This window comes from Lynx canadensis, chromosome A1 (assembly GCF_007474595.2).
Source record: "Lynx canadensis isolate LIC74 chromosome A1, mLynCan4.pri.v2, whole genome shotgun sequence".
In the NCBI taxonomy this organism is placed as follows: Eukaryota; Metazoa; Chordata; class Mammalia; order Carnivora; family Felidae; genus Lynx; species Lynx canadensis.
This window is the reverse complement of record NC_044303.2, coordinates 5655485-5682953: the sequence shown is the minus strand read 5'-3', so window position 1 is coordinate 5682953 and position 27469 is coordinate 5655485. Positions and strand designations below refer to the sequence as shown.

At 48.0% G+C, this 27469-nt stretch overlaps 1 protein-coding gene across 1 annotated transcript in view; it reads right to left on the bottom strand.

Annotated features, from left to right (window-relative positions):
• Positions 1 to 5059: 5059 nt before the first annotated feature.
• The window catches only part of LOC115508933 (phospholipid-transporting ATPase IB), a 599908-nt gene continuing 577498 nt past the window's right edge, over positions 5060 to 27469 (bottom strand). The window contains exons 36-37 of the mRNA XM_030308008.1: positions 15129 to 15220; positions 5060 to 9163 (exon numbers count right to left, since the gene is read on the bottom strand). Coding sequence (XP_030163868.1) covers positions 9066 to 9163; positions 15129 to 15220 — 190 coding nt within the window. The 3' untranslated portion in view covers positions 5060 to 9065. The remainder of the gene's footprint in view (positions 9164 to 15128; positions 15221 to 27469) is intronic.

Genomic DNA, 27469 nt, shown 5'->3' with positions numbered 1-27469 from the left:
TCTCGTCTCCTCGCGTGAGAACTGCGTCAAGCCCTCATACCCTTCCCGTGGCATCGTCTCCCCTGCTTTGCTACGTTCTCAAGTTTGAGAAGGGATTTTCTTCTTTAGCGTTCATGTCTGTCCGTGTCCGCTCCATCTTCTCCCGCAGAGCTGAGGGGCGCGCGTGATCGCGCACGCGTGAGCTTCGCGCACACAGGCCCAGGGGCCTCCTGCACGTGCGAGTGGGTCTCCCTCGTGCACGGGGTGTGTGGGGCACCCTCGGCTCCCAGCTCCTGGGGACCTGCCGTCAGCAGCCAGCCCACGGGGGCTCTTCACCACGTAGACCGGACAGTGAGATTCCATTAAAACATTCTCCAGCGCAAGTATTAAAGAAATTCACTTAGAGGTGGTTTCTTTTACCGCTGCGTAAGGGTCTCCCCGAACCCCACTATTCTCCCCTCCATGCAGTTTTAAATGCAATAGTGAACCGAATCCAAGGGCTACTCCTGCAGCCATCTTTGGAAGTAATTTGCAGGCAGCTTAAGGACACCGGGAAGGGGGGAGAAATGACATTAACAGCTTTGCTCGTGACTAAAGGGCTGTTCTACTTCGGCTCACAGCAGCTACTCACACCCCCCCCCCCAACTCAAGGCTATTTGGAAAGCAACGGTGACAACCACGGGGGCCCCCAGCCACGGGCAAGGTGTGTTAGGTCAGCACAAGAGTTTTAAGTCAAATGAGACTTAAGATGCGCACAACCGCTATTTTGAAAGTCGGGAGAAAAATCCGTAAGGTTCCTGGCAGTTAGACTATTTCAAATCAAAACACATTTTCTTTAGAGCTGCGGAGAGAGTACAGGTAGCATTCAATGTCAACAAGGCTAATAGCAATCACATAGAAACCGCTGGGACAGACCCTGCCCATTCAGGGCTCAGCCAAAGTCGTGGCGCTGAGGGCCCCTGTGCGCCTTGCTTTCGGCTTCCATCGCTCTGCAATCTAAAGTCAAGGACAGTGCGGTGCCGGAAGAGGCCAATAGTTGAAGGCGGAGTTTGGGGCCCACCTGCAAGAACTGTGAGTCGTTTTATTTATGTGTATGGCCTACTTTCGATAAGTGAAAGCCTAATGATTGTGAACTGGACCGTGTTTGTTTGGTGCTTCTCGCCTTGGCACGTGCTCCTTCTGGGAAAAAATAAAGTCCCAGGCCGCATCCACAGTCCCCGTTACGACAGCGGCTTGTCTTTTCAACAGTTGCTGGCAAGTTCCCTTGAAAGACGCATGCGTGGAACAGAACGTAGGCAGAAAGGAAAGATTAGAGGCTGGAGTGGGCTTCTGTCATGTGCCCTGCTGCTTTGATACACGTTTCAATCCCTCACATTCTATACATCTCTTACACAAACATGTTGAAAATAAATAGAATCTGAATGATTTTTCAAAGTGGCCTGAGTCTTTTTCAGAGGGAAAACTATGCCAAAGAGTAGTGCTGTAGGCAGAAATGTAGGGTCTGGAAACTGTCTTCAGCTGCTAATGGCCTCTCAATGATGCAAGTTTCTTCTGGTGAGTGCAAGTGAGGGACGGCATTTCAAAAAAAAAAAAAAAAAAAAATCGCCGTAGCAGCAAAGGCAGATTTTGTAGAACCAACCAAGCACACACGGCAAAGGTTTGGAATGGAACACTTTGCTATTGATCGTATTAAACCATTTTCAGTTTTGCGTGATTTACGAAAAATAAGGCTGGGCCTGTGTAGAGCAGGCCATTCTGGCCAGAGCTCTGCCTGCAATGAGGCCCAGCCTCCTGTCCCTGCCCAAGCCTGGGAATGTGGCCACCAAGGTCGTGACTGGCCAAACTCAGTTCTAACAAACTATCTGGGAGGAATCGGAGGCAACTGTGGGGATCTGTAGTAAATCTGAAGTGGGCAGGTAGGAGATTTTGGAGTTCCAGACTTAAGCTTCTGCAGGCTTTGTGGCCTTTCTGTCCTCCGCCCCCAGAGTCTGTCCTCCGCCCCCAGAGTCTGTCCTCACTGCACATGAGTCAAGTGCAGAGATGCCCAAACACAGCCAGGCAGGCAGGCGATGAACCAGAGCCTGAGGCCGGTTTCCAGGGAGGAAGGCCCCTGTCTCCATGCTTCCAAGGTCAATGTCTGGGCCCTCTAGCTCCCACTTTACCCCAGGTTCAGTGTGGCCTCTGCTGTGTGACTTGTGCATCCCAGGGAACCCCAAGGTCGTGGATGCTTACCTAAACGTGGCTTGGTGAGCCTACAGGGAACGGGCAGGTGTCTCCTTACTCTCCTTAAAATAATGTAAGGGAGAAAAAACTTCCTTCTACCCTCTTAGGTTCTGTGGCTGGCCTAAGAATTTAACTGACACAAGACAGACTAACAGGAGAAAAGCATACACATTTATTTAATATTTTTATGTGTATATGGGAATCTTCAGAAGAAAACTGAAGACCCCAAGAAGCCATTAGGCCCAGATGCTTATATACCTTTTACACAAAGAAAGATAAATTGTGGGGATGTGACTGGACAAAGAGGCTTGCAGTGTAGGGGCAGTAGACGGGGAAACCAACATATGGGGGGAGCCAGTGGAAGGTCGGGCTTATTCTAGGAGGTTTGTTTGTACAGATCCATTCCGGCGTCGACCCCCAGTCCCCAGTGATAAGAACATTCTTCTCTTCCCAGTGCAGGGAGGCTACCTTTCTCATTGGCGATGCTGTGACCTGCCTTTGGGTAGAAGGGGAGATCACAGAGCCCTTCCTGCACCTGCTGTTTCTCGATGGCCTTCAGCTCAAATAGTCAACGTGCCGAGGCGGCATGCTTTGGGACGGCGTCTTCAACGACAGGGTTGTAATTTCATGCTTGACAACAGACTTCGAACGTTTCACACCTCAGTTTGCAGGGAAACTGAGATAAACCAAGGAAAGTACAGGAATGGATGGGAGAAGTCCCTCTATGTACAATTCTCTCCATTGTGTGATCAGTCCAAACTCCGTGTGGCCTCTTGGACCCTCTTCTCATAAAAGGGACCTGGACTCACAGAGCTCACGTTAATCTACAATTCAGATTCTTCTGTGCTCCTGCCATAGAACAGGGTTTCCTTGACCATCAGCTCTCGAGGCAGAACATCTACATCGCCCGCACCTGCAGACAAAACCTCTGTATTATTGTCCCAAGTCCCTATGGCAGTAACTGTTTATTAGTGGAAGAGAAAATTCCAAAATAAATCACGGCCCAATCATTTACTTTAACAAAAGATTTATTTGAAACAGGTTTGTGCAGACATATACCAGTCAACAGGATTGATCAAAGCCACAAATCACTACATTTTCCAAAACCTCTAAAAATACAAGTAAATGCCCTTCATTTGTATTCACTCCAGGAGGGAACCCGGCTCGGCTATAATGTGCTGCTGTAATTTAACAACCAGAGGACATTAATAGGACGTGAAAATGGTAACACTTCTAGAGGGAGGGAACAAAAAAAACCCCACACTCCACAGACGCGCTCGCTACTCTGCTGGGAGCCAATTAAACGTGCCCCCACAGCCCCGCTTCCCTCTGTATAACCAGATTAAAACCTCCCTGTCGCAAACAATATTTAGGCAATCTGAGCACAGATGTGACAGCAGACAGGAGGGCACGTGGCTTTGCTTGCATGAAAAAGACACCACAAGGATGCTACATTCAAACAGCAATTCAGGGACCTGCAGGAACGATGATGCACGGGCAGGCTGTAGACGCGGCTGCTCCTGGCAGGCCCGGGGATGGGAGGGTGGGAGGGTAGGGGGGTTTGGGGGGGAGGGCGCCACCCCTGCAGCTGGCTGGGTGGCAGCTGGTAGCAAGGCCCCTGCAGAGGGAGGCCCCTGGGGAAGCAGCGGGGGTGCTTCTGAACTCAGCGATCATTGGTAACATGGGAGAAGGAAGGCGGAGGAATGCACGTGTCAGCACACACGCTGATTTTATTAATGAAAAACCCGGAAAGTATCTACCGGTGCAGGGACCTTGTGGGAAGGAGAGAAACCCTATGACAGGGCCGATTTTCTTTTTCCATTTTGAAATCGGTGCTCGATGAGCCTCCTGTAGTTGCTTGGCGACCTTTAGGGAGATGACTGAATCGAATCCCATTGGAGGTGGGTTCACATCCTCACCTTCAGGCTTTCCGCCTCCTTCTGGCCCCTTCTCTGCCACACAGAAGAGCTTGCCTACAAAAGGCTCTTGATCAGCTCTCTTGACCCCTCAGTTTCCTGGGCAGGGTTATTTGGATAGTGCTGTTACCTCAACTTTCTTCTTCCTTTTTCTGTCATAAATCAAAGCCACCTGACACGTAGTTCCTGACTTTTAAAAGGAACAGGTCTCCTTTCTTTCTTTAGCCAGGTCAGAAGAAATGCCGATGGGCTAATCTTGTGAGTGTGTTTTTCTTGGTCTGGAGCCTGAGAGAAAGAGCAGAGTGGATGTCTCTAAGGCAACTAGGGCAAGAGATTGTCATTGAAAATGAGCCAGCCAAGGTGTAAAAGAATCACTCTTTTGTCCCTCCTCAGTCAGGGGAGCAGAGCTGTTTGTCAGAGTTAACAGCTATGAATTTTGCTTGGGGCGGGACAGCAGGGTGAGCCGCCCCTCTTTTCTGCCCCCTTTTGTTTTGTAGCTTCCGAACACGGTGCTGGCCTCCGTGGCCTTTTATTCCTGTCAAAGACTGCATCCTGGTTTGCCACAGTCATACCCAACAAGCTAAGGGAGAGCTTCAAACAGAGTGCTAGCTGAGGCCTGGCAGTCAATCAAGCTCATGTAATATCGAAGCAAATGTGTACTGTTGGACAACAGCATTCTGTTGGGATGCTAAAAAAAATAAACAAATGAAGAATACCACCCACCGGGTAGAGTGTTCCAGGTCTATTCCTTTTGGAGATACTTCTTAACATATCATCGTGAGGGAGATCTTGGACTCTCACCTCTACAATCCCATGGAAACTCTTGTAACCATCCTCCTCACCCTTAAGGATGGGAAAATGGCTAGGATGAGACTAAATAATCTCTCCCAAGGCTACAGTTAGACCAACAACTGCCTAGAGCCAACGGAGAACCAGCAACAAAGCCAACTGAGGTATGCCTTCCCTTGTTAGCGGGGAGGGCTTTATTTTCACTATCTCTATCACTACTGTATTTGCTAATACAAGCATTTGCACGAAGAAAGTATTTAATGAATGTGATGGGGGACGCCATCCTTGAACCTGACCCGACAAACTCATTTCTTTGCCAGGTTATTATTTTGGGTTCTGCTTAACCAGATTTCCCCCCGTTCACCATTTTTACGGATCCCAGGAGATGAAGTCTACATTTCAAATGCTGAGGCAAAATCACTCCTTGAATTACTTTGGGACAGTGGCCCTCGGTAGTAATCCAGATGCCAGCTGAAACGTGTGCACTTCCTTCACACGGTCAAGGTGAAAGGCTACCTCATCCTACAGCAGAGTTTTGCAAACATTCTACCGAACTTGTGGTCTAAGACAGAAACTCCTAGGAACAGAAATATGATAGAAGATTCTCTTCAAAAAAGGAGATAAAGGGTCATTGTTGTAACAAATGGAGATTACAGACGATAGTTTTCTTTAAAAAAATTCAGTCTTAGCACCTGTCATATGTACATCTATATGCATTTTCAGACATTTGTTGCTCATACTCACTTTTTTTTTCATTATTCACCGCTTCTTGACAAGTTATCACTGATTTTCACTGCCAGCTCCCTACAGCAAGAAAGACCTGAAGCCTTGTCAGGGAAAAGGAAGCGTCAACAGAGTTCCCAGCCATGCTCTGCCAAAACTCAGGTTCACGTTTGAGCATGTTACTCCGCGAATGTTAAAGCAACAGCACCTCCTTTCTCCAAAGCACGGGTTTTGTATGCTCTGTGATTCCCCCCCGAGATGATCACATTTTGGGCAGATGGGAGAACATAACGCTGGTCGAGAAGCCCTGGACGGTTTGCGCAGAGACAGGATGGACACGTCAGCCACATCCCCAAATGATGACAAAGCCCATTCTGATCAGCAACCAAGTGCTAATCCAGACAGCCAAGCAGAAATGGCTGGCTTATTCTGTTCTCTTATCCTGCCCGCTTAATGTGCACTTGCCACAGCCTCCCTTGCTGGCCCGTGCGAGTGTGCAGTGGAACTCAAAACTCAGTGCATAGAACGGCCAGTCTTTTCTTTCTGCGGAGTCAGCCGGAATGGAACGTGGACTCAAATTTAAGAGTCGGCAGTCTGTGTATAACCCCAGACCGAGGCTGGGCCTCAGTGGATGCTGCTACTTTAGCCCAATCAGGAACGGGCCCCGTAGTGCTGACCAAGTATGACCTGCCGGCCTGTATGTCACTTACCATGTGGCAGAGTGACAAGTCCCATGTGGCATCTCCACTGAGCTGACAGCCAGAGTATGCAACTTGCTCCAGTCCACCCTCCCTGCTCCCTGGGGAGGGGCTGTGCGTGACACTCTGACCTCGATTTTGAAGACGGGACAAATGACACAGCCCCCGAGCTGGCCGAGGCTAAATACTACACACTGCACATAGTGACAGCTGTTCCTCCTCGAAGCCCAATTTAGTCATTTGGCTACCAGACGGCGTAACCGCATAAGAGAACAGAAAGGTATCCCATCTCGTGGTTTCTTCTGTGTGCATGTCTCATACTTGCAAAGACTGCTTAGTCCCATTTTCAAAAGAACTGGAAAATATACTAAAATCTCAGAAAATCTGAACTGCATTTTAATGTAAAAAATAAAATACCAAAAGCCCAAACAAAACACACACACACACACACACACACACACACACACACATCCCATAATTTACAAATCTAATTTGGAAGGCTTCAAGTGAAAGAAAGAACTAAGTATTTGACAAAGAATGAGTTTGAGTTCCCCTTTCCAGACAGGCTTAGTTCCAAATGAAACCAAACAGTCAGGATGCCTAACGCACATTCAAATTTTCATTCCTCCTGTGTATTTAGGACATCATCTCTCTGGGTGTCCAATAAAGACATTTACCTTGGTCTGTTGTGTTAACTACAGGCACATTTTGTGGGCTGGGGGGCGCAATTCCTGCATGACAGTCCTCCGGTGATTCATGTCACCGGGTGTTCTAGTATTTAAAAATGGTTTACCATCCTGGGGAAGAAGGAAGGGCCATTTTCTAAGCCTCACGGCATTCCGCTTCCCCGTAAGCCCTCTCTGAATCCTGGTCATGCCGTACGTAAGTAAAGGATTAGTTTTCTTAGTCAAAGCAAATCATACTCTCAGTTATTACAATGCCCAATAAGATGTGGATGTTCCAAAAATAAAGGATAAGGAAGCAAAGTGCACTATTGTTTTATTTCCCCATTTAGCACAGCCATCCCCAGAAGCACTGTGCCATTTTAAGCAGTAACAGCTGCCCAGAAGTATTTATGTGAAGCCATCCAAAAATCTGGTTTGGCAACCAAAGCGGAGAGGAGAGGAACGTGCCTCCAGGCTGGCCATTTATTAAGGGCTCCAGGTGCTGACATTCATGCCTGAGGGCTCACAAGTTCCGTCCAAATTTAGAAGGTGGCATTGTGCAGTTTGCAAAGTCAGTGACTCAGCGCTTCTCTTCCTTGCCTTAGATCCAGGACACTTTACTTTTCGGGAGGTGCCCTATATCACACCGACTCCATAAGGAAGGAAACCTCATCCCTATAGAAAAGGGCGTTTCCTTGAAAGGTGTAGAATTCTTTTCAACGAAAACTGCCTGTCAAGGTCTTGTGTAGCCTCCTGTATGCACGAGGCAGATCATCACGACCGCCTGGGCTTCCGGGCTTGGATTCCGGTTTCCACTGAGACTGGGCTAAAATGTCCCCCCGCGTCCTCGTCCCCGCGTCTCTGTGTCCTTGCCTCTTGCTTTCTCCTTTGATGGCTTTCTTCCTCCACCAGCCTCAGGGCCCCTTACTCTCCCACTGGTTTCCCTCATTCTCTCCGATTTCAGAGTGGCAGAGTGACAGGGGCTTCTCTTCTCCGGGGAGACACGCTATAAATTCAGTGGTTTCCTAGCAGCGAAAACGCAAAATGTGCTCCCAACTCCCAAGAGAACAAGCGTGGGTCTGGCTTAAATGGGTGCCAAAGGTCCAGTGGCCTGGAGGTTGGGGAGTGAGCGCCGAGAGCCTCACCAGAGCAGGCCGGCGGAGGCGTTCTGCCACCCCCGACCCCGCAGGCTTCCCTGTCCTCGGAAGGAGGCGGACAGACGCTCAGGATACATGCGGGGTATGTTTTCTTTTCTTGAGTTACGGGAGGGAAAGGGCGGTGTGGAAGAGGGGATTTCTCGCATCGGTAACCTGAATCCGTGCCACAGCAAGAAACAGTGCAGATTTCGGTTGGTTGCCCACCAGCGGCCATGCACCGGGCACCGCGGCCAGCCATGCAGAAGGTGGGAGACGGGGAAGCCCGCCGGGCCACAGGGGGCACCTGCGACGGGTGCAGGAGAATCCTGGAACGCCGACCCGGCCGCCCTGCCGGGCCCGTGGAGCGCATTACGATAAGCGTCCTCAGGCTTACCACCCTGATGGACGTTTTTGCGATTTCACCGCAGTCGAGAAGTTTACGCCGACGTCATACCAACCAAAGAGGAATCAAAGCCAGATGCCGGCCTGCCCCGCATGCAGTTTACGCGCTGCCTGGTGGACCGAATTCCGCGAGTTAACGCGACAGGAAGCGAGCGCGCCCCCGCTCCCGTTCCACGAGACGGGCATGGCACTCTCTCGCCTTTCTCCCGGGACCGCTAGCACTGATGTTTAAATGAAACGTAACGCTTTCAGTTTCACGGCTCACAGAGCACAGCCGAATGCTTCGCAGCAACGGGAACGGAAGTTAGGCCAAGCGCTGCGGACACACGGGAAGGGGAAGAGACGGCCTCCCCCGCGGGATCTACTGCAGGTTTGCGAGGGACTGTGCGACTAACAAACCGGTTGGCTAAGGCCACGGAAATGTGTTTTATGGTGTTCTGGCTGCTGACACCAGTCTCTTCGGGCAGAGATGGGTTCACACCGGGCGCGACAAACCACGTCTCTTTCCTGGGACCCATCAGGACAACTCACGTCTTATTTCTTCCTGCATTTCTTCTTGGTGGTGTCGTAAGCACGGACGATTTCTTCCTGAGTGACAGCTCCATGCTCCTCTTGAGAGAAGGCGTACCCATCTGCAGGAGGAACACACACGGGGACTGGTTGAGAGGAGAACTGGGGGGCGGGGGGGACCACCCTGGGTTTAGAAGAAAATGCTCTTTTGGGACACGGGAGCTCAGTTTCGCCACACTGGGCTCACCGGCCCTGGGTAGGTGGCAGCCTGGGACGGACAGACCCGTGGCCCGGGAGGGAAACGTGGGCAGAGTGTGGGGCCAGGCGGGACGAGGCCTGACCCAGCAGGGCCTGACTGGTTGTGGCTGCCACTGCCGCCGGGATGGGAAAGGCTCGGGGGCCGGCCTCGCCGCGGCGGAGCTCAGCCAGGGAAGCATAAATGTCTGCACTGTCCCAGCGCCAGCCGGGAGGCAAGGCCACTTGCCCTGCTCCAGAAGTGTCCCAATCTGCCTGAAGCTGGCAGGCTGGCCGGGGAGCACCCAGCAACGCCGGGAGCAAAGACTGGCGATGTGCGTGTGACGCTCGCGGCATTCCCGCTTTTCAAGCGGACTGATGCGGACTGGTAATAAGAAATTAGTGTGTTCATTTTTGTGTACATAAAGAAAAAGATCACAAGATAAATTCCAGAGCCCCCAGGAAGACTGGGTCTTACAATCAGTTCCGATAATCATAATAACACCAGCCCCAGCTTCCAACAGTTATTAAATGCTCTGTGCGTCAGGCCTGTTCTATGTATTATGCACGAGGAGCTCATTTATTCCTCCCCCAAAGCCCTATGAGTTAGGTGATAGTATTCTTCCCATTTCACAGATGGGGAAACGGAGGAGCAGGGTGATTTCACAGACCTAGTGAGTGGCAGGGCTGGGAGCCAAACCCAGGCAGGACTTCTGCAGGACCCACACTCTCCTGCACCTCTGGTTCCAAGAGAGGTTTAGCCTTCGAAAGCCCAGAGTAGGTCCCTCCTTCCTAAAGGGTCCTTCCCACAGAAGGAGCATCTACGAGGCTCTGTCTCCGTTGGCTAACTCCTCTGGGGCAGGGGTATGGCGAAGTCCCACAGCTGGATTGGACATTCGGACCAAAAGACGACACGGTAAAACATCTGACAATGCTCATTCCCATCCACGTGTGCGGATGACTTACCAACGGGCGTGTTAGTTCACGGCCACGTTCTCCAAGGGAGAAAAAGAAATCAGAAGTTGTGGCCGTGTGTCACCTCGCAGGGGTGACTATTTTACTAAGACACTTGGCTTACAAAGGAGAGTTTCTGAACCACAAGGACAGGTAAGAGCAACGCATAGCCGTCTTGGTGGGGATGGTGCGCAGGGTGACTTTTTGCTCTGCGTAAACCACACTCTCATAACGCAGACTTTCTGAGCCTGGGCTGGCTTCCCGGCTCTCCCGGCCACCACCTGAGTAAACCCCGGGGCTCAGAAAGGACACCCTGGGAGGCCAGGGCTCTTCTGCACAGGTGGCCCGGGAGGCAGCTAGGGACATGGGCTGGACAGCAGGGGCGGGTGGGAGTGCAGGGAGAACCAGGGAAGGATAAGAACCAAAAGGAATCTTCCACGGGGGTGGCTTTCTTCCACTGGCTCGCCTCCATCTCTAGCAAAACCAAATCCGCAAACCAAAACATCACACCATGTGGCGGCTGGCGTGAGCCCCGTCTTGCGGGGTCCAAGAGCAGGCGGGGTCCCTGGGCTGGAACGCAGGAGTGGGCCTGGGGAGGGAGGCCCTGGGGGTGCTGGGTGCAGGGCACTCGAACTTTCTCATGATGGCTTTCCACACAAGGAGGCTTCAGCGGCTTCACGGGACCTGAAGAGGAAATGCCTCCTCTCTCCTCCATTCTTCTGATTTAGGTTTCCTCCGAGTGAGTTGCTTGACTGGCGAGGGCCAGGGGAGAGGAGATGTCCCTTGCCCAGCTTCCGAGGGGCGGCTCCCTCCCTCCCGGGTGCTGAGGCCCCTCCAGCACCAGGTGCTCTTTGTGCGGCTCTTTGACTGCAGTCTGAGACCAGACACCTTGCCGTGGGATGTTTCAAAGCAAAATCTAGCCAATAACACCGTCTCCTCCGGTCACAAGGCTGTGTGTTCTGTGGTCAACTTGGATACTTTTCACTCTCCGGTCTTTTAACAGGAACGTTTCTAGTCAACATCCCATGTTTTCCTGAGGGGGCCACGCAGCCCTTGTCGGTGGCCTGCCGTGACATCCCAGGCGGGTGCTCTCAACCCGGGAAGTGGCTCTGATCCCAAGCAATGGGAGCGCCCCGTCAGTGCTCTTCCCGAGCCCGTCTGGGGGCAGGCAGGTGGCCAGTGAGCTCTCCACCCTGACGGCGGCTTTCTCACCTGTGCTGCTTCCATCTTGGATCCTGAGGCCCAGGGCCTGAGGCAGAGGATGGTTCTAGTCCTTGCGTGGCAGTAATGTGGCCACAGGACCATGGGTTAAGCTCTCTGGGTCTCCTTAGTTGACTGTTCTGTAAAATAAAGGGCCTGGACCAGATGAGGTCCAAGTGTCCTCAGAGCTCTAACCCTCCACATGGGTGCCAGGCGTTTCCATGGCGAACTACAGCCAGGCCACAGAATGCTCGTCTTCGTTCAGGGCCGATTCACACTCAGCACCACTGGAGGAAGCCTCTACCTCCATTCCAGAAAAGAACGGAGGCAGTCTCAACAATCCATCCGAGTAGAACAACTGCTACCCGTCTTTTTTGATGTGCTTTTTGGAGGGGGGAGATGCCTGGTGGAGAGGAAGAAATGAAGGGGACTTTTTGAGACATAGAAACATTGTTTGGGAGTGTCCTTTTGGGAAAGTTATCTTAGCATGTGGAATTGTCTGCTCCTTGCTCAAGTGCAAAGAGCAAAAGCCTTGTCTTATTCTGTTTTTCATTCATATCCTGCCCGTGCCTACTGGGACACAGACGTAGCTTGGAGCTGTAAGGCATCCTTGGCTTGTATTTGTCTCACTGGCACAAGGGCCTTCTGGCAGGATACCCCCTCCACTCCAGACTGGGAAGGGCTTCCAGGTGTCCATCTGAGAGGACCTTCTGGTCCAGTAGCAAATCTCTTCTCCCAGGGTCAGCTGAGCGCCCGGAGGCCACTCCCCGAGGGCTTGTCCCGCAGTTCCCATGGGTTGCATCTACCATCATGTTTCCAGAACGTGACGCACTAAGACCTTCTTCACTAGACTTTCTTGGCCTCAACAGAGACATGAAGTGAGCCGTGTAGCTCAAGAAGGAATGGAGGGCGGCCTGGGAGGGCTACCCTGGGGCAGGGGTATCCCCCTCCTACAGACAACAATATGGTCTTCTCAGAAACCAGGCCTGGCGGGAGCGAGGGCCGTGAGGGGGAAAAGTGTTTAGTGGGGCCACAGGGACTATCACCACCCAACGAGCCTCTGCCCGCCCAGCCCGCACCCCTCAGCCCAACAAGGATGCCCCATCAGGTCACCAGCTTCTGTCGGATGAACAAGTAGCCGCCATTTGCATCCAAAAGGGGAGCTCAGAGGAAGCCTCCAACCCTTAGCCTCTCCCGATCTGCTCCGTCTGTCAGGAAGTCCCGAGAGCCAGAAAGTAATGATGGGGCCGTGGGGAAAGCCCTGGATGGACCCCACTCATAAACTTCCCCTGGCTGGCTTCCCAAGGCATCTGCTCCTTAAATGCTCAGCCACAGCCAGAGTCTGGGGGCAGAACGGGGTAGGTGAGAGGAGTTGGAAGGGTAGGGGAGCATCTTAGTTGTTTTGTGTTCTGATAGAACATTTGGTGAAACCCATAAAATCGTGTCATTTTTTAAAAATTATTTTGGAATAAAACTCCCCTTAAGTAGCTCTGATAAAACAGCTTCATGAAAGTACAAGTTCCCCGAAAGCGACAGAAATGGGGGTAGCCCATTTGCGGATGACAAGGAAATTAGACTGTAGGAAAATGCTGATCTCAGTTATCAATACCGCGTGTCGGTGGCCTGTAAGGAACTAAAAATCCCGCCAAGATGAGAGTTTTCCTTCCAGTTTCCTAGGAAGACAGGGCCAAGACAGCTGACGGACAGACCCAGGGCGGGCGAGCAGAGGCCAAGAGGAGAACGCAGACCTTCTCGCAGGCCAGGACCACTTCTCACAGCTCGATGGCCTTCTCTAGCTGTTACTGACAGAATGTTCTGTTACCGATCGGTTTCTTGCTATTAGTTGCTGGGTGTTTTTAAAACGTGCCGTCATTTTAGAGGTCTTTTTTTTTATTCCTTGTACTTGTTCCTTAGAATTTTCTTTTGTCCTTCAAAACACCGAGAGTTAAGAAAAACGTTCAACAGTTGTAGGATATTTTATGACTCTTCTGCAAAAGTTCTTACTCGATCTTTGATCTCAATATATGCATCACGTAAAGTCTTTCTCGGGTTATTCTGAAACATTTATTAGAGAAGCAGTGGGGCCTAGACATCATCATTTACAGAATCAGTGTCCATTTTCTCTGTGCCTGCTATAGAGAGCTGCTTTACACACATCATCCTGAAACCTCACAGAGGGTGTGTAAGACGTATATTACTATAATTCTTTTGTTCCCCCAGTGGAGGAAACAGAAGTTTAGAGAAATATGTAACTTGCCCAAAGTTACTCACCTAGTGGCAGAAAAAACCAGTAATACCTCACCTTTATTGGACTCCGTAGTGTCAGGCACTGTTCTAGGCACTTGGTATAAACCATCTCATTTAATTCTCCCCCCGAACCCAGTTCTTACATCATCTCCATTTTACAGATGTAGACACAGAGATGTAAGGTCACAAAAAAAAAGTGACATTGCTGGGACAGGACCCCCAGGCAGTCCAGCTCCAGAAGCGGGACCCTGCAGACCTCGCTGTCTGGACCACGCCATCAAGCCTCCTGACTCAACCTCTCTCCTGGATCAGAGAGACAATGGCCATGACCCAGATCGCTGGGCCTTGCTCGCCAGTTACTGTAGCAGCCTGAGCCTCTGCCGAGTGCTCTCGGGGCGGACACTGCCTGCTTCCTGGGGCAGGACGGGCGGCACGTGAGGCACCACAGGGAACTTGGTGTTCCATGTGGGAAAGTGAGGAGGGGAGTCCATCCCTGTCCTTCTCTCTGTTGGAAAGTCTGTGAAGATCTGTGGATGGGTGCAGCTCAGGGGAGCCTGAAACAGACCCTCAATACCTGTTACTACGGACACAACAATTCTCCACTTCTCCTAAACCATTCCTGTTCCCTCCCGAACAACTCGGGGAGAGAAAGGAAGAGACGTGTCAGCTGAAGAGATGGTAAGTGATGTGCGAGAGAGGGGGTGCTGGGAGAACAGGCGGGGTTCAGAGGGGCAGAAGCAGGTGACAGACGACAGGTGCCAACAGGCTTCGCCTTGGGGAAGGCAGGTGACGTCCCCTCCGGCCCAAGGAAACCTGTGCTAATAACACCTCTCAGCGGCGAGCAAGTGGCCGGATTGTTGAAATAGGCCTACAACCTCCGTGAGCTGTGCCACCTGTGTCTCTTTCGTGGCCTCCCACCCTTCCTCTGGGGTCTGGCACACCCCCACTGACCCCTGCCTGGGTCAGGTGCCTCAGCACAAATCAGGCCTGGCCTCTGGTGTTGAGTGGGGACACCAGCGCTAGAGGCAGAGGCAGCCTTCCTGGGAAGAGAACAGAGATTTTTTTTCCCCCCGGTGATCGTCATTGTTTTAACTAACATGCTAATATGAAATAAAAGAGTGCACATTGCTATCTTTGGGGGAAATGATTTAAAAATCGTATCACTTGAGCCTTAGAACAAAATCCTATTGGGAGGCTGACAGAAGGATCTGGAGCACATCAGGATTGTAAGTTTCAGGGTTCTGTCATTCAGGCATTTGATTGGGTCCCAGGGCACTACCTAGACTCCAGCTTACTCGCCCGGAGCCAAATGCACAAATTCCACGTCCAAATGCGGGGCTCTGGCTTGGCAAGCGTCTCCGTCCCTCTTAGCCCCAGCATGCTTTAATGAAGCCTCCGCCTTCCTTGCGTCACTGGGGTCTGGCTGACCGGAAGGGGGTGAGGGCTACTTACGGGGGACACACTGCTGGACGGAGCCTCCTCGGAAGAGTGTGGGGGGCGTCTTCCTGCTGAGCCTCCTCAGTAGGCGGTCACGTTCATTCATCCTGCAGGTGGATCAAACGCGGTCAGTCCCGGTTCATGTGGATGCCTCTCAAAATGCCTCACCCAGTGACTTTAGGTTTCAAAATAAAAGAGACCGGGGGAAAAGGCTTCCTCACGTCAAGAAAAATGTCCAGTTTGGCCAGCAGCTCTATTATTTACAGTAGATGCTATCTCGACACCCTGAGTGCACTGCTCCCTCTTCTGAAAGGCGCTCTGTTTCCAGTCTGTCCTGTACGTAACGCCTCTGAACGCGGCCTGCCTCTTAATTGAAGTGCACCGCAAGTGCCCTTTCATACCAGGCACACCCCTGGCTTTCCAGAACACTTCTGCAAGCACTGATCTGTTTCTATGGTAAATGCCTTAAAAGCCTTAGTCCCACCTGCAGCCGCCTCTCCCTGAGCCAGTAAAATATACCAGGACGAGAGCCTCCCGGAGGTGCCTTGGGGCCCCCGCGAGAGACTGATTTCTTTCTGCACAACCTGATTGTTATTTTGAAAGTCAAGGTGAATTTTCTTGGAACACATGAGGATTAGGAGCTCTTCTCGCCTTTCCTGAAAGGGTTCCCTCCAAGGTTGCCACCGCTGTAAGGAAATACGGAGCGGTCCTCTGGGGTAGCTTTTGTTTATTCTGATAAAGCAGAAGGGGGTGCTTCAAAGTTGCCCAGGTAGGCCAAAGGGCTTTGATTTCTCACCATTACGAGGTCACTTTGCTTGCCCCAGGAGGTTCCTGGTGTGTGGGAGTTTGCCAATGCCCTCTGATATGGGCTGAACTGCGATCCCCCCAAATTCTTACGTTGCAATCCTAACCCCCAGTAATCTCGGAATGGGACTGTATTTGGAGACAGGGTCTGTAAAGAGGCGATTAAGTTAAATGAGGTCGCTAGGGTGGGCTTAATCCAACACGACTGGTGTCCTCTTAAGGAGAGGAGATTAGGACCCAGACACACAGAAGGAAGACCGTCTGAAGACAAGGAAGACAGCCATCTATCTACCAGCCAGTGGGAGAGACCTCAGAAGGAGCCAACACTGCCAACACCTTGATCTTGGACTTCCGGCCTCCAGAAGCGAGCAAACAAATTTCTGCTAAGTCACCCAGTCTGTGGTACTTTGTGACGGCAACCCTAGCAAACAAATACGCCCCGATCTGCCGTTTGTGGGAATGTGAGGGCACAGAAGTTGTTTGAGGAGCTGCGGCCACGGGCCGTCCGAGTACATCCCCCCCATCCCACGTCTATGAGCCTCGAGCCTGAAGACCATGGTCTGCTGACAGGAGTCGACCTCACAGCAACTCAAGGGCCTTGAAGGAGGAGCGGGACCCAAGGTATTCTCAGTAGTTCTCTGAGCTGAAGTTCCTTTTGCACTTGAGTTTCCAGAAGAGAACGCTTTCTGATTACGTCAGTTGAAAGGACGATGTTTGTTCATCACCAAGTGGAGGTGAGCCTCGGCTAGCTAAGCTTGGCAAAATGCATGATGGCTGAGGAAAAACACCTTTTCTATCCCTTGGCACCGGCTTTCCATTCTCTCATGGCCTTTTCTTCCACGGGCCAAATTAATCTCACTGGGCCCTGCTGAGCAACAGCCCGGACAAGGCAGAGAGGAGCAGATACACGAGGAGGAGACTGTGAGTGTGCCCGGGGCGCCCTGTGCTCGCTGCTTTCCCAGTTTAAGGAAATGAAGGGCCGTCCTCCCTGTGTGACCCAGCACTGGCCAGGATTCCTCCGTGGAAGGTGCTGCCTAGTGATGGGGCGAATGCGAACTTCACAGGACCATGCAAGTGGGAAGTCACACGTCCTGGTCTCTCCCTGGGCAGGTAAGGAAACAGACTCAGCTGTAGCAAATACAAAGGTCGCAGGATGCTCTGCTGGCAGTGTTCCTGCCCCTGCCTTTGGGCTCGACAGATGTCCCTCTTTCCCTTGTGAAATGGTGCATTCTTCTCGCTCTCTTTGTAACAAGACACTCCAAACACATAGGGACTACTAGTACAGTGAATGTCCACCCACCTGCTCAGCTTTAGAGAATGGAGCTCCTCTGCTTGACCGCTGACCCCTTGTTTTAGAGGGACCCACTGTGTCCTGCAGCCCTTCCTTCCACGTGGTAAAGGGTCCATAGGGCCAGCGGGACATGTCCACCCAGAGTCCACGCCTGTCCTCCACCCCAGGTATTTGGGACCCCAGAAGTTCCTGTTGAGTGACACCTCTCCAAGCTGGCACCCAAGGCCAAACTATCCTCCTAAAAGCAGACCTTAGAGGCAGCATTCACACTCCTGGGTCTGCGGGTGGCCAATGGGTGGGTTTTTGCATCGGATGGATGGTGATGCCCAAACTCATGCGTGTAAACCCCCTTAAGTGCGGGACCCCTTAAGCTGGGGTTGGGAGGGTGGGGGGAGGGCACAGGGCAGCAAACTCTTTCCCATGCCACGACTTTCTGGCTCCAAAACTCCAGAGAATCTGGGAATCACAAAACACCACAGTCTTTATGAAGGTATATTAATCAAGGTATATGGCTATTTGTTAGCTTGACTTATGGCTTTCACATACTCACATACCACAGACGTGGTACCTCATTTGCACTCCTGCACCAAGTCCTGTCCTGGTTGTGAGAATGACTTCAAAAAAAAATTTTTTAAGTTTGTTTATTTTTTTAGTAATCTCCACACCCAATGTGGGGCTCGAACTCACGCCCTGAGATCCAAGAGTCACATGCTCCTCCAACTGAGCCAGCCAGGTGCCCCTACTTCAAATGTGAACAAAAGAATAAAATTTCAAATACGAAGCCCGTTGCCCTCCTCCCAGACCCCATTATTCCCCCTCTCTTATAATAAATCAGAAATAGTCTTACATCTCTATTTCGTACTTTTGTTTTACGTATATATGCATCACAACTAACACTTCATCATGTTTTAAAATATATCTAAGGAGTGTCATTTATTTTCGGCTTCTCATGCATCACATTTTTCTTCACTCCCTTTCTCCTTTCTTACATTCTTTTTAATTATCTACTCATTTAGAGGACCAGTTCTTTGCAGATAGTCTTTTTCCTTCTAGATACTTTTATAATTACTCTGTCCTTGGTGTTCTGCAGTTTTGTTACGACACTTAGTACGGCTAGACGTAGATTTGTGTTTTCCAAAATATTTTATTTTGAGAGAGCGCGAGAGAGCATGTGAGTGGGGGAGGGGCAGAGAGGGAGAGAGAGCGCATCCCAAGCGGGCTCCACACCAACAGCATAGAGCCCCATGCAGGGCTCGAACTCACGAACTGGGAGATCATGACCTGAGCCGAAATCAAGAGTCCGAAGCTTAACCGACTGGGCCGTCCGGGCGCCCAAATGTGTTTTTAAATCTGCTCAGCTGCTGCGACCTGGAAAGTCACTACAACTCAGAAGTTTATCTTCATGTATGGAAAACACTTTGAGTCCTGCCTGTCCCCAGTTCTCTGTTTTTTTCTTATCCAGGATCTTCTTATATATCTAAGCCTATCTTCCACATCTCTACGTCTCCTCTATGTTTTCCATTTCCTTTCTTTCTTTGGTTTTACCTGAACTATCATTAAACTGACTGGCATGCTTTAATTGAAATTAGAACCCTTCTCATGTCTACAAGAGTTTATTTATCTTCTAGATCCACCTGTTCTCACATGCTATTTTACTCTTTCCACATCTTCTTTCCCCAGTATTTTATAGGTTTGTTCAGACATTCCTTACATATCCAGTTCTTGGGGGTGTGGAGAGCCAATAAATGTCTGCAGTATTCCGTGACCCACCGTCACTGGGGTTCATTTACTGTGTGTGCTCTAGTTATGAAGTCATGCTTCAGAATGATTTTCTTTTGCCTCTGCCAGGGTCCTGTGGGTTGCATCAATTTTTATATTATCTTAGCTTCGCTCCCATAGCATTGGGAAGAGTCTAAAATTGGACCTCATACATAAGCATGGGCTTCCAGTTTCTGGTGGGTAATTCTGTCTTCCCCATTGCTGCTTTGTCAATCTAGTGAGTAAAATGTTTCTCGTTTCTGTTTCATTAAAATAGCAGCCCTACAAAATCTGTAGCTTTGTGCATTGAGTTCTATCTCACTGGGGACTGAGGTTTTATCTCCTTTCCCTATATTAATCTCTGAACCTTCAGTCCCTGAGCCTTTTATGCAGTCTGATACCCCCTCTTCGGCTTTATCTCCCTCTTGGCCTACTGGCTTTTGCGTCTCTCCATTTTGGCACCTAGGTTTCTGTGTTCCATTTGAAGTTGATTATGTATTAAAAGCCTTTCTTTGTTCATATTTCACTGAGCATTTCTATGCATCTGGAAAAGTCCTGAGTCAGCTCAGTCTACCATATTGACTTTATCTGGTTTCTGTGAATAATTTATATTCCCCTGACCCAATTACTGGAAAACATTATGGCTACAAAACATGATCACAGAACTGTTCTTTCTCAAGCTTCGCTATCCTCAGAAACAACCTTTTCTGGAGACCCTTAAAGTGACAGATTCGACAAAGGTTTAGGTGATGAAAAGGGTCTGAGAGCTCATAAAACACTCTAGTGGAGATGTCTGACCACTGGCTTCTCTATGTGCTCCAAAGTTGAAATGTCAAGTAATAGTACTTTCCCCATTTCCCATTTTCTTCTTTGCAGAAGAAAAAAGCATTATTACTGACAATTATTAAAACTTCTCAGGAAAGGGCACCTGGGTGGCTCAGTTGGTTAAGTGTCCGACTCTTGGTTTTGGCTCAGGTCATGATCTCACAGTTTTGTGGGCTGGAGCCCCACATCAGGCTCTGTGTTGGCAGCATGGAGCTTGCTTCCCTCTCCCTCTCTCTCTGCCCCTTCCCCACTCACACTGTCTCTGTCTCTCTCACATAAATAAATAAACCTAAAAAAAATGCTGAACAATAATGCTGAAAAAACTCAAGATAGAAAGGGATGATAATAACATTTGCCCTTTATGGTATTCTATCATCTACGCATATTTTGGAAGCTATATACTCACAAAGACGTTGGAAAAAAGGTGAAGGAAACACAACCAAATATTTGGTTAATTTTGAATAATGGGAAGAAAAGAAAAATGAAGTACAAATTAGTACAAGGAAAGACAATTTATATCTATGAGATCTTGGTTTAAAAAAGGGGAGAGAATCTTCAAGAAAACTCTGGCAGACTAAATCCAGTAGTGTAATAAAAGGATTACACACCATGATCAAATGGGATTTATCCCAGGAATGCAAGGCTGGTTCAACATACAAAAATCAATCAATATACCATACATTAATACAATGAAGGAAAAATATCATGTGGTCATCTCAATTGGTGCAGACAGAGCACGTGACAAAACCAACACCCTTTCATAATAAAATTACTCAGCAACTGAGAATAGAAGGGAAATTCCTCAACACAACACATAAAGTCCTTTTCATTTATGAAAAACCCACAGCTAACATCATATTCAATGGTGAAAGACTGAAACCCATCTCTCTATGACCGGGAACAAAACAAAGGAAGCCTGCGTTCACCACTTCTATCTGATGAATTTGTTGGAAATTCTAATCAAAACAGGCAAAATTCCAACAGTCTTTTTTGCAGAAATGGAAAAAATTGTCCTAAGATCCACAGGGACCCCAAATTGCCAAAATAATCTTGAAAAAAAAATTATGGGACTCACACTTCCTGATTTTAAAACTTAACATAAAGCTATGGTGGGGTGCCCGGGTGGCTCAGTTGGTTAAGCGTCCGACTTCAGCCTAGGTCATGAGCTCGTTTCCGAGTTCAAGCCCCGTGTTGTGCTCTGTGCTGACAGCTCAGAGCCTGGAGCCTGTTTCAGATTCTGTGTGCGTGTCTCTCTCTCTGCCCCTCCCCCACTCATGCTCTGTCTCTGTCTCTCTCTCAAAAATAAATAAAACATAAAAAAATTTTAAAGCTATGGTAATAAAAACAGTGTGGCACTGGCATAGAGATAGACACATAAATCAGTGTGATGTAATTAAGAGCCTAGATTTTTGGCTAAGTTACCAAGACCATTTAATGAGGAAAGAATAGTCTGTTCAGCAAATGGTGTTAGAACAACTGAATTTCTACATCAAAAGGATGAAGTTGGGCCCTTACCTGCAATCATACACAAAAGTGAACTAAAAACGGATCAAAGACTTAAATGTAAGAGTGAAAACTATATATATTCCTTAAAGAAAACAAAAGAGTAAATCTTTATGACCTGGGATTTGGCAATGGTTTCATAGATATGAACCCAAAGCACAGGCAACAAAAGGAAAAATAAATTGGACTTCATCAAAATTAAAATCTTTTTGGTCATCAAAGGACATTATCAAGAAAGTCAAAAGGCAACCCCAAATGAGAGAAAGTATTTGCAAATCACACATCTGATGAGGGTCTAGTATCCAGAATATATCAACAATCCCCAAAACTCAACAACAAAAAAGACAAACAACCGAGTTACAAAATGGGCAAAGGACTTAAAAAGACATTTATCCAAAGACTAAACACAATGGCCAAAAGCATACGTATGAAAAGATACTCAACATCATTAGTCATTAGGGAAATACAAGTCAAAACCACAAAGGGATAGCACTTAATATCTACTAGGATGGCTATAATTATAAAACAAGCAAGCAAGCAAACAAACAAACAGAAAGTACCATGTTTTGGAGAGGGTGTGGAGAAGTTGGAACCCTAGCACGTTACTGGTGAGGTTATAAAGTGGTGCAGCCACTGAAGTTCCACACAGAAGACTGCATCACACAGCCATTCCACTCCAACATATACTTTCAAAAAAAGGAAATGGAAATGGTCTTAAACAGATACCTGTACACCCATATCTACAGCAGCATTATTCACAACAGCCAAAAGATGGAAACAATCCAGATGTCTATCAACTGATGAATGGAAACAAAACGTTGTATATTCCATACAGCGGACTATTACTCAGCCACGAAAGGGAATCGAGTGCTGAGGGACATACTGCCACAGGGATAAGGCTTGAAGACATTATGGTAATTGAAAGAAGTCAAGCCCACAAGGCCATGTATTGCATGACTATATGAGATCCAGAATAGACCAGTATGTAAACAGAAAGTAGAGTAGTGGTTGCCGGAGAGTATCGGGTGGGTAGGCAGGGGAGCGAAACGGGGAATGACTGCTTAAACCACATAAGGTTTCCTTTGGGGAGGTGGAAGCATTCTAGAAGTAGACAGTGGTGATGGTTGCACAACACTGTAAATGTCCTAAATGCCACTGAATTGTACACTTTAAAATGGTAAATTTCACACTGTGTGAATTTCATGACAACTTAAAAAAAAAAAAAAAGAAATTTCAGTTAAAAAGGAGAGGGAATGGGTCCTGAATTGGAGTAAATTCCCTCCCACTGCCTGAGCTGTTGGTAATGATGCAATCTTCACATTTTACTTCTCCCACAGTGGGGGATCCTGGAGTCAACGTGTGTTCTTTGGTGGTGTCCTGTCCTCGCTGAAGCGCGCACGCTGACCGAGACTTACCGATAGAGGAGAGGTACACGTAAACATAAATTTACCAGCGGAGCGTGCGTTCTTGGTGCCTCCCCAGTAATGATGGTGAAACCCAACCTCACACAACTCCATATAGGCAGGCGCTGTTTGGAAGCTGACATATCCTAGAAGGGGAGGTGTGCTCCTGTCTCAAAAACTGAGCAGTTTAGGAGGGAGTGGGGAGCTGAGAAGCATTATGCTGGGGAATAACAAACCCTCACTCATGTCCGCATTTCTGTCAGGAGGCTATTCCTGCAAAAATCACCCATGCATAACTGCCAAAGAGCAGGAACATGGAGAATATAGCAAATAATTGCAAATCTGTTTTTAGATCTTGTCAGTAGTTACAGCTGCTAGGAATTGCAGCGGACGTACAAAGCCAAAAACAAATACGTATTTTTAGAAACTTACTTTTAAATTAGTGCTGGACCACATTCAAAACATAAATCTGACAGGTTCTTCAAGAAAACAGCTAGTCCAAAGTTCCTTTTCCTTCAGGTAAGGCTAAACATCTACCAATCTATCAGACTACTGAAACTCTAACCTATTTTTAAGGCGCCCTAGAGAATGAGATTTCATAGCCTCAATTGGTAACTTATTTTACGCCTTATAATCTGAACATCAGAAGCTAAGAACCTTTTAGGCTCAAGTGCATTCCAGACCTACTTAGGCCTTTGTAGGATCAAAAACTTTGCCTTAGTTAAACAGACCAGTGTAATGAGGGAAAATAACAAGAATAAAAACAAAATAGGTTTTCTAGCCTAAGATTCCAGAAAGATAGGAATTACGACCCTGGAGCAAGGAGACCTTTGTAAAGCCTGTTCCATTAAATGGTAGTAAATTATTCTCCTTCTTCCTTGCTGCCAAACCATACACTTTCCACTTTTCAAACTTGACTTCTTTTCATTCAACAATTATGCTGCACCTGTTGTGTGTGAGATCCAGTGCTGGAAACAAAGCCGCCTATGACACTGTCCCTGTCCTTATGAAGCTCACAGTCTCTGAGGTGATCTCTCTGGGTAGACACATATCATGCCAAAGGTGATGAGTACCAAAATGGAGATTGCACGGGCCTCAACAGCGTTAAAACTGAGGAGTGATAACTTGCAGAAAGTTCAGGAAGGCTTCAAGAAGAATCAACATTGAAGCTACATCCTGAACAATGGCTAACTCCTTGTTGATCGTCCAGTTGGAAATGCAGGAGAAGAATGGGTTTAGTAGGAAAGACAATGAGTCCAATTTTGGATGTCAGGCTTTGAGTTGCCTTTGAAGCATTTAGGGGGCCATGAGATATTGGGGTCTAGAGAGATTCAAGCCAGAGATGCCACTTCGGATTCCTCAGCCTGTAGAAACCCAGGGAGAACAGGCAGGGTGAGAAGGCGCCATAAGGGGTGATTCCTAGAAACACCAACACGTCCTCTGAGTGTTCAACCAGAGGGTCTGTTCTCTCAGGGACCAAGTCTTATACTGTCTCTGCGTTTTTCACAGTACCTACGCAGGGCTGAGGACAGAGGACACGGTTACATACAAAAAATTGCATGTGTCCTCTGTATTTACTGATTTGGTCTGTCTTATTCTCGCGGTCTTATTTGTCTCTGCATCTGTCCACAATGCCCAACACTGGGCTAGGATGCGGTGGGATTTCCAATAATAACTGAGATGAATTCCTCTGTATTGTTCTCTACAAATGACGGAATCCCAATTCTCCTCCAGAGGAGGAAAGCGCCCTCCAAATTCTAGATGACACTGCCAGAAACAAAACCTAACAAAACAACTCCGTGTCCTTTACAGAGACAGGACGTTGTATTTTGTTAAGAATTCAGATTACATGCAAGAGTTGAAAGACAGTCTGGCTGAGGACAGGATAGGACACAAGGTTAATTAACTGAATACAAATTCCATTAAAAAAATAAGAGGATAGATCTGTCCTGTCCTCTCTGGTCTCAAGTCTCCTCTGACCAGCACAACCGGAAACTGGAGGGAAGAAAGGCTTATACTAACAAGTTGCGTGTTTTTCTTCTGTCCACAGTTTTGGAAAGTGGGGGTCAGGGGACTGTTTGGGGTACTGGACGAAATGTCATTCTTCTATGATGTGGATTGGGTGATTTTCTCTCGAAAAGAAAAGTTTGTCCTCCAAGGAGGTGTAGCACTAAATCAAGCAATAAGTTTGCAAGAGGCAACAGCAGATTTGCAGGCTCAAGATAGATGGAATCTGTCTGTCAACAACCACCTGGGTTAGAACACAGGTGATGCACGTAAGCCAACCATGCTGAAGGACAAAGCTGCCTGGGAAGCCTTTAACAAAAGGGGCAGGGGACACTGAAAAGATCTGAAAGCAAAACCAGATTACATGTGATCCTTTTCCACTGTGTCTGCTAACTGGAGTGATAAATAAATCAGTGAAGTGGGAAGGAAAGTTCAAGAAGAAAGAAACCAGGAGCTGGCAACCCCACTGTCCTTTCACCTGAAATAGCAACTTGGATGAAATTGGAAGGAAGACCAGCTAGGAACCGCGGGGCATGAGAAATCTCAGTTTCCTTCTGGCCTCACAGATCCCATATTTGGAGCTAAAAAGTCTGGCAACCCAGAAATGCCCATGGGTGCAACCAAAAAAGCCCAGAAAAAAGCCTGTTTTCTCTAGTCAAAGGAGCAGGAAAGGGGCAGCCTAGCAAGACAAAAGAACTTTCAGACCATGATCATGCTACTCTAGCCCAACACCACAGAAAAAACCTGTGGCTTCACTCCCATCCATGCCAGCAAAGACCAAGGGGGGAGCCTAGACCTCCACTCCTATGAGGCTGCAACAGCATGTCCTATGAGGTGGTAACAGAGGAGATCAAGGAGGGAGCTGGGACTTTCATCCTTGTCAGCTGATAATGAGGTCTCTGGTCCCCTGTGGTATCTTCAGAGACAACATGAGAAGAATGAACTTCTGTGCCCCACCTAGCGAAAGGAGGCATTTTTTTCTCCTCCTCAGTGGGGTTGTGTCAGAAGAAGCCTCACAGAGAATCAGGACTTTCATCCCTGCCCAGGAGTAACAAAGGCATACCCCCTGTCTCCTCCCCACCCTTCACCTATCCCTTGCAGTGTCAGTGGAGGTCATGCGGACAGCAGGAACTCCCATCCCCACCCAGCAGGCTTCAACAGAGGTCGAGTGGGGGGTCTAGAGTACTTCTACCTGGCAGGATCCAGCATCAGAACACTTAATACTTAAGACGCGTACGTTTCATTTGAAAGTGACGTGTCATACCAAGAACCAGGAAGATGTCAAAATGAATGTAAAAAAAAAAAAAAAATCAACTGATGGCAACATCAAGACGACAGAGACGGTGGTATCATCTGACAAAGATATTAAAGCAGCCGTAATAAAAATGCTTCGACATGCAGTTAGGAATATGTTTAAAACAAATGAAAAATAAAAGAAGAAAGCCTCAAAAAAGAAGAACCGGTTATAAACGTTAGAACTTAAAAATGTAATAACAAATAAAAACTTAGTGGATGGGTTTAAGAGGGGGATGGAGGGGACGGAAGAAAGAGTTTGTAAACAGGGAGACAGAACAGTGGCAATGATGGAGTCTGAATAACAGAGGCAAATAGACTGAGGAAAAAACTAACGGAGTCTCGGGGACCTGTGAGAATAAAAGAAGTAACATGCATGTCTTCAGAGTCCTAGAAGGAGAGGAGAAAGAGAATGGGGTTGAAAAAGCACTGAAAGAAATAAAGGCTGAAAACTTCCCACATTTAGTGACAGACACAAACCTACAGATTCAAGAAGCTGCACAAATTCTAAATATGACAAGCCCCCAAAAATCCAGCCCAAGATAGATTATATTAAATTCTTTCTTCAAATTTCTTCAAACTGCAGACAAAGGAAAGATCTCAAAAGCAGCCCGAGGTAAATGCTACTTTACCTGTAGGGGAAAACCAATTGGAATGACAGTGGGCTTCTCACCAGAAACTACTGAGGCCAGAAGGGGCATATTTTTCAAGTGTTGAAAGGAACGAACTGTCCACTCAGTGAAGATATCTTTCAGGAATGAAGAAATCAAGACATTCTCAAATGGAAGCAACTAAGAGAATTTGTCACCATCAGAACTGCCCTACAAGAATAGCTAACGGAAATTTCAGAAATGAAAAGGAAATGATAAAAAAAAGAAATCTTGGGGCATCAGGGAAAAAGAAAGAACACGGTAAGCAAAAATATGGGTAAATACAATGGGCTTTTCCTTTCCTCTTGAATTCCCCGAATTATATTTGACTAAGTTAAAGCACAAATTATACATTGTCTAATGTGGTTCTAAATGTATACAGAGAAAAATTTTTAAGAAAAGCATATTATAAATGGGGGTGGGTAAAGTAATGTAAAAGGAGGTAACGTTTCTGTACTTCACTCAGACTGGTAAAATGACACCACCAGTAAACTATGACTAGTTATGTGTGTGTGTGTGTGTGTATGTGTGTGTATAATATATATATAATATATATATGTATATATATATATGTATATATATAATACCCCGAACAACTAGTAAAAAAATCTATACTGTGAGACACATTCAAAAATATGACAGATAAATCAACATAGAATTCTATTTATTTTATTTTTTAATGTTTCTTTATTTTGAGAGAGAGAGAGAGAGAGAGAGAGAGAGAGAGCGCACGTGTGCATGGGGGAGGGACAGAGAGAGAGGGAGACACAGAATCTGAAGCAGGCTCCAGGCTCTGAGCTGTCAACACAGAGCCCGATGTGG